The 20,456-nt window shown below is 45.3% G+C and overlaps 2 protein-coding genes across 2 annotated transcripts in view; both read right to left on the bottom strand.

Moving 5' to 3' along the window:
• LOC148131694 (uncharacterized) overlaps nucleotides 1–19,827 on the bottom strand; it is a 140,687-nt gene extending 120,860 nt beyond the window's left edge. Inside the window, 3 exon segments of the mRNA XM_087953377.1 lie at nucleotides 13,399–14,790; nucleotides 14,792–16,580; nucleotides 19,565–19,827. Of these exon segments, the coding sequence (XP_087809503.1) occupies nucleotides 14,032–14,790; nucleotides 14,792–16,003 (1,971 nt within the window). The 5' untranslated portion in view covers nucleotides 16,004–16,580; nucleotides 19,565–19,827 and the 3' untranslated portion in view covers nucleotides 13,399–14,031.
• Nucleotides 2,304–8,433, bottom strand: LOC148131695 (uncharacterized). The gene is made up of 2 exons (XM_087953105.1): nucleotides 8,018–8,433; nucleotides 2,304–5,451 (listed from the first exon to the last, which is right to left on the bottom strand). The coding sequence occupies exon 2, from the start codon at nucleotides 4,990–4,992 to the stop codon at nucleotides 3,313–3,315; it is 1,680 nt and encodes a 559-aa protein (XP_087809231.1). The 5' UTR covers nucleotides 4,993–5,451; nucleotides 8,018–8,433; the 3' UTR covers nucleotides 2,304–3,312.
• Nucleotides 19,828–20,456: the final 629 nt, after the last annotated feature.

Genomic DNA, 20,456 nt, shown 5'->3' with positions numbered 1-20,456 from the left:
TGGGAGGGGCATTCAGCACCCTCCAAGCTCCGTTTTGGGAGCTTCCTAGCCTCAGAGAAACCTCGGGGGCATTTTTGCTTCCCTAAGACTCCTCTTGGGCTCTCGAAGGCAAAAAATGGAGGGGGTGCTGAGCTCCTCCCTCCATTTTTTGCCTTCCTGGGCCTTAGCAAGGGGAATCCCAGCCCAGCTGATCTTATCTACAGCTGATTATTGGGAGGGAAAAAAAAGAAAGACATTAGGCGAATGTCAGGCAGGTGGGCGGGGTGAGCAAGCATCGGGCGGGAGGGTGACTGGGTGGGGGGGCGTGGCCTGCCAGAACTTACTACCGGGTCAGCGACCCACGCCAAAGTCTTGCTACCGGTTCGCCCGATCTGTTGCGAACCAGCTGAATACCACCACTGGCATGAATAGACTCATGACCGATGGCATGTTTCATCCCTCCCTCAGCCTCAGCCTGGTATCTCCTACACTGGGTGTCTGCAACCTTAAATATTCAAAGAACTATTTGGACCCATTTCCCACAGAAAATAAAACACCGGGAGCCACAAAATCTGAATGGACATGGCCAACTCGATGTCACTCACTCCCACGCAGTCACATGACACACACACTCCAGTCATGCCTACTCAAATTTTGTGGCTCCTGGTGTTTTCTATGGGAAACAGGTCTCTCCCTCTCTGCCGTCTTTCTCCCTCTCCCTCCCTCCCTCTGATCTCTCCCTCATTTCTCTTCTCTGTCATCTCTTTCTGTCTCTTTCTCCCTCCTGTCTTTTTTTTGGCAGGCAGAATACAGGACAAATGCCCCCCCCCCTCCAATCATCAAGGCAGAGTCCGCTGAATCATTGCAAAACTGGGCAAAGGCGGAGCGAAGGGAGCAGACAGAGTCGAATCTCGCTCGCTTGCTCGCTGCTCGATTACAGCAGGAAACAGTTGGCTACTTCCGGCCTTGGTTGGTGCTGGACATGCAACCTGCTCTCCACCACAAGAGTTGCCAGAGGCGAGTGGGACAGGGTCGCATTGTGGGCTCCAGGAGGAGGAGGGGACCCAGTCCTCCCCATTGTGAAGTACGCTTTCACTGTGCTGTGCAAGGCGAGAACAGCAACCATTCCACAGAAGGGGTATTGGGTCATCCCCCCCACCCCACATGAAAAGGAAAGCAAGATGGGCTTCTCCTAGAAGCCCCACTACCTGCTCCCTTCCCCCTACTCAATTCCTCTTCGGAACAGAGGAGCGCACACTGGAAATGGGTGTTGGGGCGATGTCGGAGCACGCCTTTTGACTCTCCGGTGCTCGGCAGCCGTCCGTGATAGCGAACGTATGGAACACATGCCATAGGTGGCATGCAAAGGCATTTATGCGGGCACATGAGCCCCAGTCAAACTTACCTGCACTGCGCATGCATGTGCCTCCTAGCTGGTTTTCAGCCCGTTGAAGGCCGTTTTCGCCCTCCTGGGGGCTCGAGGGAAATCTCTAGAGCCATGGGAGGCCGAAAAACGGGCCTTTCGGGCTGCAGAGGCCTTCTGGAGGCTGAAATCGGGCACTTCCCGTATTACCAGAAAGCCTGTTTTTCGGCCTCCCAAGGCTGCACAGGCTTCCCTCAGCCTCCAGGAGAGCGAAAACAGACTCAAACATGCTGAAAATCAGCTGGGAGGCGCGTACATGCGCAGTGCAGGTAAGGGGGCAGGGCGGGGGTGTTGTATGTGCATGCATGGGGGGGCGGGTTAGGGTTAGTGTGCACTTTTGGCACACCACAACAAAAACAGTGTCCTCGGTCATTTCTTACTCTATTCAGATTATCAGATATTTGTGAAATTGCCTTTCTGTACATCATTGCATCTCTGAATGACTCATCTGTTTTCCAATGACTGGAGCGGTTTTCATAACAGTTTGAGAACATCATTAATTCATAAAGGTCAAATGGTGAATAAATGAACTGTTGTAAGTTGAGGACTACCTGTAGATATTTTCTAAGCTGCCTCTCACAGAATCACAGCACCAAAGGGTTGGAAGGGACATTGGAGGTCTTCTAATCCAACACCCTGCTCAAGGTCAAATGATTGTCCGGTCTATTGTTGAAAAAAACCTCCAGTAACAGAGCACCTACAAGCCCAGGAGGCAAGCTACTCCATTGATTAATTGCTCTCAGAAAATTTCTCCTTACTTCTTGTCCTGTCCTTTGGTGCCATAGAGAATAAGTCAATTCCCTCTTCTTTGTGACAGACACTCAATTACTGGAAGACAGCTATCATGTCCCCCCCAATCCTTCTCTTCGATAACCTAGACACACCTAGGTCCTTCAACCCTTTGTCAAATGATTTTATTATTAAACTTATTGAGTGCAGATCTGAGAGTCTGAAGCAACGCTGAACATCTTGCCTTGCCCTAATTTTCACAACAACACTAACAATACCCTTTTTATTCTTGTCAAAAGCTATTGAGAGTTCTTACACAATACATTTTTAAAAATAAAACATTTTCCAGTGTAGAGTTTTTTCTCAAATCACCACCACCAAGGGAGATGCAACAAATACATCAATGTTATAGTGCTGTTGTCACCATAATGAATTCCAGGCACAATGAATATGACGGCTGTTTCCACAACAGTCATGCGGCCCAGGAATGCATGTCTGCCCTCCTTCCCCAAAATGAGGTTCAGTGATCTTCAAAAGGTAAGGAAGAGGAGGCTGTGAGGTCTGCTGGAATGGGAGTCATGTCTAAGGATTTCACTGACCCAGTGGGAATGGGAAAAACCCTGTGGGGACCTGGGAGTGGGGGAGAGAGAAGACTGTGGGGACCCTGTGAAAAAGGGAAAGGACTGGGCAATCGAAGGGTTGAGGTAGAGGAGGCCTTGGGAATGCAAATCTGGGCCTTTGCCTCCAATCCTGAGGTAACCAGTGTTCTGTGTAATAACTCACATATCCATTAAATAGCTTTATCAGGGAGAGAGGGGGTGGGGGTACTTAAGCAAAGCAGTCCCGTTTAACGGTGATTGCAACATAAAAGCGTAATTGATAGGCCCCATTACACTTGTATCTGAAGGACTACGTGTATGGTGGTTAGGAAATTCTGGCACTCAAAATATGGAGGGCACCAAGACAGAAGATAGAAATTCCAATTGTGGGAATTCCATAATATAAAAAAAAAACACCACCCAAAAGCCTTTTTGAAGAATTCCACACTTCTGCAAAAGGAAATATCCAAATAGTTTGGCTGATCACCAGAAACAGGTAGTTAGCCTTTACCAAGGCTATGAGTCCTTTGGTGTGTCACCAGGTGCGAATCCTTATTGAAACTTTTCCCACATTCTAGACATTCATACGGTTTCTCTCCTGTGTGTCCTCTGGTGTGTTATCAGACCGGAAATTTGACTGAAACTTTTCCCACACTCTGGACAATCATATGGTTTCTCTCCTGTGTGAGTCCTCTGGTGTGTCACCAGGTGGGAATCCTTACTGAAACTTTTCCCACATTCTGGACACTCATACGGTTTTTCTCCTGTGTGAGTCCTTTGGTGTGTTATCAAACTGGAAATTTGACTGAAACTTTTCCCACACTCTGGACAATCATATGGTTTCTCTCCTGTGTGAGTCCTCTGATGTGTCACGAGGATGCAATTCTTACTGAAACTTTTCCCACACTCTGGACACACATACGGTTTCTCTCCTGTGTGAGTCCTCTGATGTGTCACAAGGCTGCAATTCTGACTGAAACTTTTCCCACAATCTGGACATTCATACGGTTTCTCTCCTGTGTGAGTCCTCTGGTGTGTCACCAGGGTGGAATTATGACTGAAACGTTTCCCACACTCTAGACATTCATATGGTTTGTCCTGGGAATGAGTCCTCTGGTGTATCACTAGGCTGGAATTCTGACTGAAACTTTTCCCACATTCAGGACATTCATATGGCTTCACTAGGATATGGGTCCTGTGGTGTGTCATTAGGCCAGAATTCTGCCTGAAACTTTTGCCACAATCTGAACACTCATACGGTTTGTCCTCTGTGTGAGTCCTCTGGTGTGTCACCAGGGTGGCATTATGACTGAAACTTTTCCCACACTCTGGACATTCATACGGTTTTTCACCCGTGTGAGTCCTCTGATGTGTCACCAGGTTGTAATTCCGTCTAAAATGTTTCCCACACTCAGGACACTCATACGGTTTTTCTCCTGTGTGAGTCCTCTGGTGTTTTATTAGACTGGAATTCTTATTGAAACTTTTCTCACACTCTGGACACTCATATGGTTTCTCTCCTCTGTGAGTCCTCTGATGTGTCACGAGGATGCAATTCTTACTGAAACTTTTCCCACACTCTGGACACTCATACGGTTTCTCTCCTGTGTGAGTCCTCTGATGTGTCACAAGGCTGCAATTCTGACTGAAACTTTTCCCACACTCTGGACACTCATACGGTTTCTCTCCTGTGTGAGTCCTCTGGTGATTCACCAGATGGGAATCCTTATTGAATCTTTTCCCACACTCTGGACACTCATACGGTTTTTCTCCTGTGTGAGTCCTTTGGTGTGTTATCAGACTGGAAATTTGACTGAAACTTTTCCCACACTCTGGACACTCATATGGTTTCTCTCCTGTGTGAGTCCTCTGGTGTGTCACGAGGCTGCCATTCTGACTGAAACTTTTCCCACAATCTGGACACTCATACGGTTTCTCTCCTGTGTGAGTCCTCTGGTGTATCACTAGGGTAGAATTCTGACTGAAACTTTTCCCACACTCTAGACATTCAAACGGTTTTTCTCTCGTGTGAATCCTCTGGTGTGTCACCAGGTTGTAATTCCGTCTGAAATGTTTCCCACATTCAGGACATTCATATGGCTTCTCTAGGATATGAGTCCTATGGTGTGTCACCAAGCCGGATTTCTGACTGAAACTTTCTCCACACTTTGGACATTCATATAGTTTCTCTCCTGTGTGAGTCCTGTGATGTGTCATGGGGATGGAATTCTTACTGAACCCTTTCCCACTCTGGACACTCATGTGGTTTCTCTCCTGTGTGAGTCTTCTAATGTGTCACCAGGTTGGTGATATTCTTGAGCTCATATATATGTGTGATCATTTGTTTACTGGTGCTTTATTTCCACCTGTTTTCCTCCTCACAGGGCCAGGGCTCCATCACAGTCTTCCCTATGTGGCCATCAAACAGACCTTTTTCTCCCTGCTGACTTTCAGAGAAACCCCCCTTTTTCTGAATGAAATACAATCTCCCTTGATCTTCCATGTAACGTATTCTTCAGTTTCTCACACTCTACTTTTTCTAGCTTGAAATCTCCTCTTTATTTTCTCTTCTTGTCTCTCAACTGCTGGAAAAAGAGAAGAATTTTGTGGTTTTCTGAAGGAAATGGAAAATATTTTGATTTCTTGCTGGCTTTGTTTTTTTTCCCAGTGTTGCTTGTTATTCTCAATTTTCCAGAGTGCTCTTATTGGCATCCTCTTTATCTATAAGATTCAAAGAAACATATAACTTTAATTCTTTATAAAATAGTTGCTGAAGATGTAAAAAAAAGAAAAAAGTATACATTGCAATAAATAAGCAAACATGCCGCATATAAAGAATACCCTTATGTTAGTTATGATTCATTTGACACTTTTGTATCCAGGTTCAAATATCCATTCCGTCATGAAATTCTCTTTTTCACTTTGGTGATTCACAAATTCTTAGCAGTGCAAAGCCTTATCATGAACTATATCTGGAAATGCTGGAGATACATTGTACAGATGTAAATATATGCATACAAAGAGAAATACAGATATACATGCCTATCTGTATGTTTGTGGAAAATGCATGTGTTTTAGCCTGAAAATTATCCCAAAATGATCCCAGTTGAACCTTCTGAGCTAATTGTAGAGATTGTGGGTTTTTACCTGATGAAATGATACCTAAACCCTCTGCAAGATTTCATGTACAGTTTTCCACATGGAAGTCCTCAGCTCCAAGTAAGGGTAGAATGTATTTTTCACAACCACTCTGGTGACATCCTAACTGAAGTAGTGCTCACTGACTGACTGCAATTGGAACTAACATCTGTGTTAGTAAGCAGCCCAATCGTTAAGCATTATGTCATATGACAATGCCAACTTACATATCATGCTTGTTGGCTTTACAGAAAGGGAATGCTGTGAAAGCGAAGGTGGAAAGACACAGAGAAATTCTGTGGCTTAAACAGACAGAATTTTGAAAAAACCTGAAAATTGGAAAGGGAAGATGGTAATGGAATAACTAGAGGAAGCAGGACTGGGTCGATAAAATATAAATTAAAAACTCTCCACAGAGCATTTTATTCCAACAACTGAAGCCTCTTTGGAGCTCAACCAACCTGCCTCTTGTGCACATCAGTCTCCCTTCCTCAAAATACTCTGCAGGCATTTTGGGCAAGACATCCCAAGACTTAATCCTATACTTAACCTGAAATGTTTTTATATTTCTCAGTACAGTGCATTCAGAAAGTAATCAGGCCCCCTTTACAGTGGTCAATTTTGTTATCCTGCAGCTTGATTCTACAGTTGTTTAACTTCATTTTTCCCCTCCTTAATCTACATAGTCTGTAAATTTAGTAAAAAGAAAAAAAAGTTTAATAAAAAGAAAAAAAAGTATCATATTGGCATATTCAGACCCTTTGCAACAGCACTTGAAATTTAGTTCAGGTGCCTTCTATTTCCCTTGATTGTTTCTGGCATGGTTCTACACCTTGATTGGAGTCTACCTGTGGTAAATTAACTTGATTGAACATGATTTGTAAATTCCCCTCTCCACAGAAGATCTCATAGCTGACAATGCATACTGTAGCAGAACAGTAGCTATGAGGTTAAAGGAACTGCCTGCAGAGTTCAGAGACAGCATTATTGCAAGGCACAGATCCGGGGAAGGCTCCAGTAAAATTTCTGCTGCACCGAAGGTTCCTAAGGGACAAGTGGCCTCCATAATTCTCCAATGAAAAATGTTTGGCACAACCAGGACTTTTCTAAGAGCTGGTCGCCCGGTCAAAATGAGCAATTGAGGTAGAAGGGCCTAAGATGGTCACTCTGACTGAGCCTCAGAGATCCTGTGTGGAGATGGGACAGAGTTCCAGAAGGACAACCATCATTGCAGCCCTCCACCCTTCTGAGCATTATGGCAGAGTGACTAGACAGAAGCCTCTCCTCAGTGCACAACACATGGAAGCCTGTTTGGAGTTTGCAAAAAAGCACCGGAAGAACTCTGTGAGGAACAAAACTCAATAGTCTGATGAAACCAACCTGTCATTTCTAAATGTTATGTCTGGAGAAACCCAGGCATTGCCCAATGTCATCCCAACAGCAAAGCATGGTGGTGGCAGCATCACACTGTGGGGGTGTTTTATCAGCCACAGGGACTGGGAGATTGGTCAGGGATAAAAGAAAGCTGAATGGAGCAAAGTACAGGGATATCCTCAATGAAAACCTGTTCCACAGCACTCAGGACAGCCAAGACAGCATAGCAGTGGCTTAGGGACAACTCTGTGAATATCCTAGAGGGGCCCAGCCAGAGCTCTGACCTGAACCTTATTGAATATCGCTGGAGGAACCCGAAAATGGCTCTCTACCTATGGTCGCAACCAACCTGACTGAGCTTGAGAGGATTTGCAAGGAAGATCGGCAAAAAATCCCCCGATCCAGGTGCAAAAAGCTTATCCCCTCATACCCAAAAAGACACGGGGCTGTAATTGCTGAGTGAAGGATTTGAATATTTATGCCAATGTGGTTTTTCAGGGGTTTAATACAATTACAGACATCTTCTAAAATTCTGTATTCACTTTGTCATGTACTGGAATGAGGAAAAATGAATGTCAACAAGTGTAAAATCAGAAAAATCTCGGGCTGCAGTTTTAAATCATGCAGCAAAAGGATAAAAACGTTTGGGGAGAGAAAGATTTTGCAGCAGCAGCCCGCATGTTTCACTCCTGTCCCTTCGCTGCTTCCAGGCCGTGGAGGAACCCAAAGGGCCCGACTTGCTCCCGGCTTCTCCTCCGACCTGCCCTCCACTCACCTCCCAGGAGCCGCTTCGACCCTCCAAGCAGCACAAGAGGCTCCGCCAACGCCATCACCCTCCCGTGGCTGAGCCGGAAGAGGAACTCCCCCTGTCATCCTCCTCCACATCCTCTCTAGCAATCTAATACTCTATCGTTTCAATTCGTTCCCAGCTCGGCCTCTCTCCCTTCCGGTGTAATGTCAATATAGCGATGCCGCTGCTGTGCTCTTATTCTCTGCTTTCCAGGCGCGAGTGTTGCTTCTTTGTAGAGCGCCATCTAGCGACATAAAGTAGGGATGCCCTCATTGTCACTCCAACTGAGACAGGGGCTTCTTTTGCAGCCAAGCAAAGCATCCGTGGGGAGAACACAATGCGTCAACAGGCAGGGACAAAGCGCACCTCCCTTGAGGATCAGTGAAGACTATTCCAGCCAGTTCTTTCTCTTGGGGGTGCAGGATAACTCCCCAAAACGATATTTGCAACTGAGGGAAGCTTGAAGAGTGATGCTTTCCCCTACTCACCTTCACCAGATTAGACAGTGATAAAAGTCTTGTTTGTGTGTGCAGCCTTAAACAATTGCCAGCTTCATCCCATTGATAAATGAAATACAGGACAAAACCTTGATGTGCCCACCCACATTGCTTCCAACCTCATCTAGATAAGAGATATTATTTTCCCCTCTGCATTCTTGCAGCTGGAACTGCCCGGATTTCCCTCAGTAAGCAACGTGATTTAACATCTACATGAAATCTCTAGGAGAGGCCATTCATCCTTTCATATCCAATTCTATGCAGGTAGTCTTTGATTTACACCACTTCATTTAGTGACCAGGGGTTGGGGATCCCTGACCTAGACAGTGATTTATCCTTTCAAATCATTTGGGGAAAATTGACCTCTCTGCCCCCCCCCCTTTAAAAAAGTCCAGTCGAAATACCATCATCCATGCACCAGGTTGAAGTTAGTAAGTTCTGAAGTGCTCCGAAGGTTTACATTATATTAAAATACTTTCAGAAATCTTTACAGATAGAAGTTACGAAAGTGGAGAGACTCAAAAGCAATTCTTTATCTTATAATAGCCATGAAGAAAAACTGCAAATTGGAAAAGGAAGTTTATAACGGAATAACTAGAGGAAGCAGCATTGGCTCAACAGAATATAAACAAAAACCGTCCAAAGGACATTTTATTCCAACAACTGAAGCCTCTCTGGAGCTCAACCAATCTCCCTCTTCTGCACACCAGTCTCTCTTCCCCAAAATGCTCAAAGGCAGTTATTAGATTATACAATCTGTAAAAGAACTGAAATTTAAATTGAGAACCTTTGCTGACAGGGCTGTTCAGTCACGTGGGCAGAGAGAAACAGGGATGCATCAGAAAGGGAATCTGGGCAGGTAAGAGAGGCAGATTCAGGTGCTGCATCTCCAAGGAAGCTCAGTTGGACGCCTCTCTGGTCTCCGTAACCCTCGAGATGCCACCGGCCTCCTCCTAGCAGGGTTCACGCCTAGCCACGATCCCTCTGAACCCAGATCCTCTTCCTCCCCTCCAGACCCTGGGAGGCGGATCCTCCCGAGCAGCCACAGGGGAACGTGGGAAGGGTGGTGCCCAACCTTCCCCAACACCAGGCGGCCTCATCCTGGGAGCCGGGCTGCACCAAACATTGGGCTGCGGTGAAGGAGGGGGGGGGCTTGGAGGGAGGATTTTAAGGGGATCCGAGAGCCGTTCGCACAACCGAGGAGAAGTGGCGGCGCAGCGGTTCTCACGGAGCAGAAAACCTTGCGAAGAAAGGCGGGGACTCGGAAGGGGAGGGGGCACAACTGGGGAAACCCCACCTCGCTCTCCTTCCCTCCCCCCAGGAATCCCTCCTCCCTTCCCGCACCTGGGGATTCCCCCTCCTCTTCCTCCCCCCTCCTGGTCTCCTCCCCCTCTGGCAGCGGCCTTGCCCACCTGGCGCCCCTTGAGCGCCTCTTCCCACGAGGCAGTCTCTGCAGGGCTTGATGTAAGAGATGTCGGGAGACCAGGAAGGAGGGCAAGGAGGGGGCGGGATTGGCTCCCACCCCACTTTTCCCCCTTTCCTGCCTCCTCTCTGGGCGCAAAAGCCTTTAACCCCTTCTCTGAAGCCAATAAGGGGAGGGGGCCACTAGGCCGAGGCCGACCAATGCCAAAGTCTCCAGCGAGCCCGTTTGTGGATCAGCTCCCTTACAAAGAAATCCAAAAGGCCCATTGAAACAAACCTTTTGCTTGCTTATTCACAATAAAGGAACCCATCCGTGGAATGGCTTGCCTCTGTGGGTGCTCCCTCAGTGGAGGTTTTGAAGAGCAGATTGGACAGCCAATGGTCCGGAATCAAATAGGGTCCCCTGCTTGGAAACTTGATCCGGCCCAACTTTTAATGTGTAATTCTGTAATAACTTCATGAACTTTTAGGGCTCAGCATGCAGCTAATCTTCACAGCTAATCTCTCCTGCTCTTCCCTGGGTGAAAGGGGAGCTGGAAGGTGACTTAAGAATAGGTCCTAACACGTCAGGCTGTTTGGTTCCCTCCATGGCTTAGAAGCAGAAAAATAACTACTAGAATATACAGTAGTATTGCAGAATTGGAAAGGATCTTTGAGGTCATCTAATCCAATCCCCTGCTAGAGCAGGAGACCTTATATCATTTCAGACAAGTGATTGTCCAGTGTCTTCTTAAAACCCTCCTGAGGGTTGCAGGAGGCCTTCCAGGCCCAAAACAGGACCTCCGGAGTGCGCCAGGAGACCATTCTTGACTCAGATCAAGTATTCAAAAACAGAGTCAGAGAAATATACGGCTATTTTTATAAGACAGTGTATAAAACCATGTGTGTGGAGGTGTGGTCTCATGTCACATCCACCATGGCCATATCCACTGCCCGCCACCCCATGGCTCTCCGAGGTCAAACAACCCTAATGCAGCCCTGAATGAAATAAAACCCCTGCTCTAGAAGTTGTGGGTGCTCCCTCAGTGGAGGTTTTTAAGAGCAGATTGGACAGCCAATTGTCTGGAACGGTACAGGGCGCGTGTCGCTCCAGAGCTGAATATGTCTCTTTCATCCTTCTGTTGCGGGTCCCTTTCGTGGCAGTGGGATGAAAGAGCTGTCACCCTGTCGCGACAGTGGCAGTGGCCAGAGCCTTAGTGCAGAAGCGAAGCACCCCTGCACTTGCCTTTGTGGGTCTTCATCATGAACATTTCACTTCTCGTGCCTTACGCAGCACAGTGAAATTTAGCGCGCTTCACAATGGGGGGGAGGCGGGGTCCCCTTTTCCTGGAGCCCATTACAATGCGGAGACACAATGTGACCCTGCCCCATTCTGCTTGCGCTCGCCTCCTGGATGTCAGTTGCTTTTCCCGCACTTTTCCTGCAGAGCTGCAGGTGTTGTGATGCTCCACCTCCCCACCGGCCATCTGATCTTCCAGTGTGCTGATCCTGTGCTTGTTGGCCTCTGGATTCCCACCACCCACCACCCATTCAAGGGTTCCTTCCACCCTCCTCCCTGGGGGGAGAGAGAGAAGAAGAGATAAAAAGAGGGAAGTGAGAGAGAGAGAGGGAGGGAAAGAGACAGACAGAGAGGGGGAGAGACATAGACACAGAGATAGAGAGGGGGAGAGAGACATAGACACAGAGATAGAGAGGGGGGAGAGAGAGACATAGAGAAATACAGAGGGTTGGGGAAGGGAGTTGTTAAAAAGGTTTTGTAGTTCCCAGTGTTTTTTAACAACCCTTCTCTGCCCTAATGAACTGCTAGGTAGGCATGGCTAGGGGGTCTTGTGACTTGGTGGGAGTGACATTGAGTCAGCCACACCCACCCAGCTTTTGTGACTCCTAGTGTTTTCTGTGGGAAATGGGTCCAAATGGCTCTTTGAGTGTTTAAGGTTGCAGACCCCTGGCCTAGACATATCCAGGTCCTTCAACCCATCATCATATAATTTTATTAGTAAACTTATTGACTGCACATCTCATAGTTTGAAGCAACTCTGAGTATCTTGCCTTGCCCTAATTTTCATAGCAACGCTGACAATACCCATTTTTTCCTTGTGGAAAGCTATGGAGAGTTCTTACACATTTTAAAAAATGAAACATTTTCCATTGTAGTTTTTTCTCTAACCACCACCACCAAGGAGGATGCAACAAATACATCGGCATTATGGTGCTGATCTCACCCAGCAGCCATCAAAGGGAAATAAGCAGGCAGCTCCACAAAAATGAGTTCTCAGCAGAAGTTGCTAATAAAGCTGGAGATGCTGTGATCGAAAGCACAATCCCTTTTTTCAACTCAATATTCCTACAGGTCTTCTCCATAGGGTCCATCTGCAAGGCAGAACAGCCTCTACATGAGATATTTTACATTGCCTTTTTCACAGGGCTTTGCACTAATTCTCCCTTTCCTGAAGGTCAATGAGCCAGAAACTGCACTTATTTTGGCCCACAGGCAGGTGGCAAAATGGCAGCTGCTTTCACAAATCCACTGCATGGCCCTAGGATGTATTCCAGGAACAATGAAGATGACGGTTGCTTCCACAACTCAGTCATACGGCCCAGGGATGCATGTCCTGCCCTCTTTCCCCAAAATGAGGTTCAGTGATCTTCAAAAGGTAAGGAAGAGGAGACTGTGAAGCCTGCTGGGGTGGGAGTGAGGTCTAAGGACTGCAGGAACCCAGTGGGAGTGGGGAAAAGCCTGTGGGGACCTTGCAAGGGGTGGGGAGGAAGAAGCCAGCGGGGACTCCATAGAAAAGGAAAAGGAATGGGGTGATCAAAGGGTTGAGGTAGAGGAAGCCTTGGGAATGCAAGCCTGGGCCTTGTCTATGCCTCCAACCCTGAGCTGTTCCGCTTAATAACTCACACATTCATTGAATAGCTTTATCAGGCAGAGAGGGGGTGGGGGTACTTAAGCAAAGCAGTCCCGTTTAACTGTGATTGCAACATAAAAGCGTAATTGATAGGCCCCGTTGCACCTGTATCTCAAGGAGTACGTGTATGGTGGTTGGGAAATTCTGGCACTCAAAATACGGAGGACACCAAGATAGAAGATGGAAACTCCAATTCTGGGAATTCAATAATCAATATAAAAAAGACCACCTGAAAGCCTTTTTGAAGAATTCCATATTTGTGCAAAAAGAAATATCCAGAAAGTTCTGCAGATCACCAGAAACATGTCATTACCTTTTATCATGACTGTGAGTCCTCTGGTGTGTCACCAGGCTGGAATTCTGACTGAAACGTTTTCCACTCTGGACCAGGGGTCTTTAAAATTGACAGCTTTAAGACTTCTGGACTTCAACTCCCAGAATTCCTCTTCCAGTCATGTTAGCTCAGGAATTCTGGGAGTTGAAGTCTACAAGTATTAAACTTGCCAAGTTTGAAGACCGTTGCTCTGAGGACTCATACGGTTTCTCTGATATGTTAAAAGGTTGGAATTTTGACTGAAACTTTTCCCACAATCTCGACATTTCTACCATTTGTCTTAGGAAAGTGTCATTAGTCCGGAATTTTGATTAAAACTTCTGCCACAATCTGGACACTCATACAATTTGTACATGTGAGTTCTCTGGTTTGGCATCAGGTGGGAATTCCTACTGAAATGTTTCCCACACTTTGGGCACTCATATGGATTCTCTCCTATGTGGGTCTTCTAGTGTGTCACCAGGTGGGAATTCTGATTGAAACTTTTCCCAAAGTCTGGACATTCATGCGGCTTTTCTCCTGTGTGAGTCCTCTGATGCTTCACAAGGTTGGAATTATCACTGAATCTTTCCTACACTCTGGAATTACAAAAGGTTTCTCTAGTGTGTGAGTCTTCTGATGTTGCACAAGGCTGGAATTCTGATTGAAACTTTTCCCACATTCTGGACACTCATACGGCTTGTCTCCTGTGTGAGTCCTCTGGTGCTTCACAAGGTTGGAATTATCACTGAATCTTTCCTACACTCTGGATATCCAAAAGGTTTCTCTCCTGTGTGAGTCTTCTGATGTTGCATAAAGCTGAAATTCTGACTGAAACTTTTCCCACAACGTGGACACTCATAAGGTTTCTCTCATGTGAGTCCTCTGGTGTGACACCAGCTGGAAATTGCGACTGAAACATTTCCCACAATCTGGACATACATATGGTTTTTCTCCTGTGTGAATCCTCTGGTGCATCAGGAGGTTAGAATTCTGAACAAAACTTTTCCCACAATCTGGACACTCATATGGTTTGTCTCCTGTGTGAATCCTCCGGTGTTTCAAAAGGTTGGAATTCTGACTGAAACATTTCCCACATTCTGGACATTCATACGGTTTGTCTCCTGTGTGAGTCCTCTGGTGTGTAGCAAGGCTGGAATTCCGACGGAAACATTTCCCACACTCTGGACATTGATACGGTTTGTCTCCTGTGTGAATCCTCTGGTGTGTCACAAGGTTGGAATTCTGAGTGAAGCTTTTCCCACAATCTGGACACTTATAGGGTTTGTCTCCTGTGTGAATCCTCTGGTGGGTAACCAACTGGGAATTCTCACTGAACCTTTTCCCACATTCTGGACATTCACACGGTTTGTCTCCTGTGTGAATCCTCTGGTGCGTCACAAGGTTGTAATTCTGACTGAAACTTTTCCCACTCTCTGGACACTCATATGATTTCTCTCCTGTGTGAGTACTCTGGTGTTGAACAAGTTTGAAATTATGAGTGAAACCTTTCCCACATTCTGCACACTTATACGGTTTGTCTCCTGTATGAGTCTTCTGGTGTTTTATCACACTATAAATATAACTGAAGCGTTTCTCATATTCTGGAAATTCATAATGTTTTTTCCCCGATGTGAGTCCTCTGGTGTGTCACAAGGATGGAATTATGACTGAACCTTTTCCCACACTCTAGACACTCATAAAGTTTCTCTCCTCTGTGAGTCCTCTGGTGTTTCACAAGGCTGGAATTCTGACTGAAACTTTTCCCACAATCTGGACACTCATGCGGCCTGTCTCCTGTGTGAATCCTCTGGTGCATCAGGAGGTTAGAATTCTGACTGAAACATTTTCCACATTCTGGACATTCATATGGTTTGTCTCCAGTGTGAGTAGTCTGGTGTGTCACAAGGTTGGAATTCTGACTGAAACTTTTCCCACAATCTGGACACTCATACGGTTTGTCTCCTGTGTGAGTCCTCTGGTGTGTCACCAGGTGGGAATTCCAACTGAAACATTTCCCACAATCTGGACATATATATGGTTTTTCTCCAGTGTGAGTAGTCTGGTGTTTCACAAGGTTGGAATTCTGACTGAAACTTTTCCCACAATCTGGACACTCATACGGTTTGTCTCCTGTGTGAGTCCTCTGATGCATCAGGAGGTTAGAATTCTGACTGAAACATTTTCCACATTCTGGACATTCATATGGCTTGTCTCCAGTGTGAGTAGTCTGGTGTGTCACAAGGTTGGAATTCTGACTGAAACTTTTCCCACAATCTGGACACTCATACGGTTTGTCTCCTGTGTGAGTCCTCTGGTGTTTCAAAAGGTAGGACTTCCGACTGAAAAATTTCCCACAATCTGGACATATATATGGTTTTTCTCCTGTGTGAATCCTCTGGTGCATCAGGAGGTTATAATTCTGACCAAAACTTTTCCCACAATCTGGACACTCATACGGTTTGTCTCCTGTATGAATCCTCTGGTGTTTCAAAAGGTTGGAATTATGACTGAAACATTTCCCACATTCTGGACACTCATACGGTTTGTCTCCTGTGTGAGTCCTCTGATGTTTCACCAGGTCAGAATTCCGAGAGAAATCTTTCCCACAATCAGGACACTCATATGGTTTCTCTCCAGTGTGAGTCCTCTGGTGTACTTCCAACTCGCAATTCCAATTGAAACCTTTCCCACAATCTGGACACTCATATGGTTTTTCTCCTGTGTGAATCCTCTGGTGTATAATGAGACTGGAATTCCGTCTGAAACTTTTCCTACACTCAGGACATTCATACGGTTTGTCCTGGGAATGAGTCCTCTTGTTTCTCATTAGGTCAGAATTCTGACTGAAACTTTTGTCTCAATCTGGACAGTAATACATTTTATACTGTGTGAGTTCTCTGGTGTGTCATCAGGTGGGTATTCTGATTGAAACTTTTGCCACAGTCAGGACAATCATATAATTTCTCTCCAGTGTGAGTCTTCTGATGTGTCACCAGGTTGGTGATATTCTTGAGGTCATATATATGTGTGATCATTTGTTTACTGGTGCTTTATTTCCACCTGTTTTCCTCCTCACAGGGCCAGGCCTCCACCACAGTCTGCCCTATGTGGCTATCCAATACAGCTTTTTCTCCCTGCTGACTTTCAGAGATACCTCTCTTTTTCTGAATGAAATACAATCTCCCTTGATCTTTCATGTAGCGTATTCTTGAGTTTCTCACATTCTTACTTTTTCTAGCTTGAATTTTCTCTCCTTGTGTCTCAACTGCTGGGAAAGGAGAAGAATTTTCTAGTTTTCTGAAGGATATGGAAAATATTTTGATTTCTTGCTGGCTTTGTTTTTTTTTCCAGTGTTGCTTATTATTCTCAATTTTCCAGAGTGCTCTTATTGCCATCCTCTTTGTCTGTAAGATTCAAAGAAACATGTAACTTTAATTCTTTATAAAATAGTTGCTGAAGATGTGAAAAAAAGAAAAAAGTATACATTACAATAAATAAGCAAACATGCCACAATAAGGAATAACCTCTTACATTAGTTATGATTCATTTGACACATTTTTGTCCAGGTTCAAATATGCATTCCGTCATGAAATTCTCTTTTTCACTTTGGTAATTCACAAATTCTTAGCAGTGCAAAGCCTTATCATGAACTATATCTGGAAATGCTGGGGATACATTGTACAGATGTAAATATATGCATACAAAGAGAAATACAGACATACATGCCTATCTTTATGTATGTAGAAAATGCATGTGTTTTAGCCTGAAAATTATCCCAAAATGATCCCAGTTGAACCTTCTGAGCTAATTGTAGAGATTGTGGGTTTTTACCTGATGAAATGATACCTAAACCCTCTGCAAGATTTCATGTACAGTTTTGCCCATGGAAGTCCTCAGCTCCAAGTAAGGGCAGAATATGTTTTTCACAACCACTCTGGTGACATCCTAATTGAAGAAGTGCTCACTGACTGACTGCAATTGGGACTAGCATCTGTGTTAGTAAGCAGCCCAATCTTTAAGCATTATGTCATATGACAATGCCAACTTACATACCATGCTTGTTGGCTTTACAGAAAGGGAATGCTGTGAAAGCGAAGGTGGACAGACACAGAGAAATTTTGTGCCTTAAATAGACAAAATTTTGAAAAAACCTGAAAATTGGAAAGGGAAGATGGTAATGGAATAACTAGAGGAAGCAGGACAGGGTCAATAGAATATAAATTAAAAACTCTCCACAGGGCATTTTATTCCAACAACTGAAGCCTCTTTGGAGCTCAACCAACCTGCCTCTTGTGCACATCTCCCTTCCTCAAAATACTCGGCAGACATTTTGGGCAAGACATCCCAAGACTTAACCTTTCACTTAACCTGAAATGTTTTATCTTTCTCAATACAGTGCATTCAGAAAGTATTCAGGCCCCCTTTACAGTTGTCAATTTTGTTATGCTGCAGCTTGATTCTACAGTTGTTTAACTTCATTTTTCCCCTCCTTAATCTACATAGTCTGTAAATTTAGTAAAAAGAAAAAAAAAACTGAAATATCACATTGGCATAAATATTCAGGCCCTTTGCAACAGCACTTTAAATTTAGTTTAGGTGCCTTCCATTTCCCTTGATTGTTTCTGGCATGGTTCCACACCTTGATTGGAGTCTACCTGTGGTAAATTAACTTGATTGAACATGATTTGTAAATTCCCCTCTCCACAGAAGATCTCATCCCAAGACTTAATCCTATACTTAACCTGAAATGTTTTTATATTTCTCAGTACAGTGCATTCAGAAAGTATTCAGGCCCCCTTTACAGTTGTCAATTTTGTTATCCTGCAGCTTGATTCTACAGTTGTTTAACTTCATCTTCCCCCTCCTTAATCTACATAGTCTGTAAAGTTAATAAAAAGAAAAAAAAAGTTTAATAAAAAGAAAAAAAGTATCATATTGGCATATTCAGACCCTTTGCAACAGCACTTGAAATTTAGTTCAGGTGCCTTCCATTTCCCTTGATTGTTTCTGGCAGTTCTACACCTTGATTGGAGTCTACCTGTGGTAAATTAACTTGATTGAACATGATTTGTAAATTCCCCTCTCCACAGAAGGCCTCATAGCTGACAATGCATACTGTAGCAGAACAGTAGCTATGAGGTTAAAGGAACTGCCTACAGAGTTCAGAGACAGCATTATTGCAAGGCACAGATCCGGGAATCTCCAGTAAAATTTCTGCTGCACCAAAGGTTCCTAAGGGACAAGTGGCCTCCATAATTCTCCAATGAAAAATGTTTGGCACAACCAGGACTTTTCTAAGAGCTGGTCGCCCGGTCAAAATGAGCAATTGAGGTAGAAGGGCCTAAGATGGTCACTCTGACTGAGCCTCAGAGATCCTGTGTGGAGATGGGACAGAGTTCCAGAAGGACAACCATCATTGCAGCCCTCCACCCTTCTGAGCATTATGGCAGAGTGACTAGACAGAAGCCTCTCCTCAGTGCACAACACATGGAAGCCTGTTTGGAGTTTGCAAAAAAGCACCTGAAGAACTCTGTGAGGAACAAAACTCAATAGTCTGATGAAACCAACCTGTCATTTCTAAATGTTATGTCTGGAGAAACCCAGGCATTGCCCAATGTCATCCCAACAGCAAAGCATGGTGGTGGCAGCATCACACTGTGGGGGTGTTTTATCAGCCACAGGGACTGGGAGATTGGTCAGGGATAAAGGAAAGCTGAATGGAGCAAAGCACAGGGATATCGTCAATTAAAACCTGTTCCGCAGCACTCAGGACCTCAGGCTGGGCCGAAGGTCCACTTCTCAACATGACAAGGACACAGCCAAGGCAGCATAGGGACAACTCTGTGAATGTCCTAGAGGGGCCCAGCCAGAGTTCTGACTTGAACCTTACTGAATATCTCTGGAGGAACCTTAAAATGGCTCTCCACCTATGGTCGCAGCCAACCTGACTGAGCTTGAGAGGATTTGCAAGGAAGAACGGCAGAAAATCCCCCAATCCAGGTGCAAAAAGCTTATCCCCTCATACCCAAAAAGACACAGGGCTGTAATTGCTGAGGGAAGGATCTGAATATTTATGCCAATACGGTTTTTCAGGTTTTTTTAAAAAAAATTAAGACAATTACAGACATTTTCTAAAATTCTGTATTCACTTTGTCATGTACAGGAATGAGGAAAAATGAATGTCAACAAGTGTAAAATCAGAAAAATCTCGGGCTGCAGTTTTAAATCGTGCAGCAAAAGGATAAGAACGTTTGGGGAGAGAAAGACTTTGCAGCAACAGCAGCAGCCTGCATGTTTCATTCCTTTCCCTTCGCTGCTTCCAGGCCGTGGAGGAACCCAAAGGGCCCGACTTGCTCCCGGCTTCTCCTCCGACCTGCCCTCCACTCACCTCCCAGGAGCCGCTTCGACCCTCCAAGCAGCACAAGAGGCTCCGCCAACGCCATCAACCTCCCGTGGCTGAGCCGGAAGAGGAACTTCCTCTGTCATCCTCCTCCACATCCTCTCTAGCAATCTAATACTCTATCGTTTCAATTCGTTCCAGCTCGGGCTCTCTCCCTTCCGGTGTAATGTCAATATTAGCGATGCCGCTGCTGTACTCTTATTCTCTGCTTTCCAGGCGCGAGTGTTACTTCTTTGTAGAGCGCCATCTAGCGACAAAAAGTAGGGATGCCCTCATTGTCACTCCAACTGAGACAGGGGCTTCTTTTGCAGGCAAGCAAAGCATCCGTGGGGAGAACACAATGCATCATCAGGCAGGGACAAAGCGCACCTCCCTTGAGGATCAGTGAAGACTATTCCAGCCAGTTCTTTCTCTTGGGGGTGCAGGATAATTCCCCAAAACTATATTAGCAACTGAGGGAAGCTTGAAGAGTGATGCTTTCCCCTACTCACCTTCACAAGATTAGGCAGGTGCTGCATCATAAAAGTTGATGAAGGTCTTGTTTTTATGTGCAGCCTTAAACAATTGCCAGCTTCATCCCATTGATATAGGACAAAACCTCATCCCATTGAATGAAATACAGGACAAAACCTTGATGTGCCCACACACATTGCTTCCAACCTCATCTAGATGGGAGATATTATTTTTCCCTCTGCATTCTTGCAGCTGGAACTGCCCGGATTTCCCTCAGTAAGCAACGTGATTTAACATCTACATGAAATCTCTAGGAGAGGCCATTCATCCTTTCATATCCAATTCTATGCAGGTAGTCTTTGAGCCTCTTCATTTAGTGACCAGGGGTTGGGGATCCCTGACCTAGAGAGTGATTTATCCTTTCAAA

The sequence above is a fragment of the Notechis scutatus genome, chromosome 2, assembly GCF_049901735.1.
Source record: "Notechis scutatus isolate UNSWTSFEM ecotype Mainland chromosome 2, rNotScu1.2, whole genome shotgun sequence".
NCBI classification, from domain to species: domain Eukaryota; kingdom Metazoa; phylum Chordata; class Lepidosauria; order Squamata; family Elapidae; genus Notechis; species Notechis scutatus.
This window is presented reverse-complemented; position numbering and strand designations above follow the sequence as displayed.

What these genes read in the sequence shown, in the direction of transcription:
- LOC148131695 (XM_087953105.1), bottom strand. Translation starts at nt 4,992, where the DNA reads ATGAGTGTCCAGAGTGGGAAAGGGTTCAGTAAGAATTCCATCCCCATG.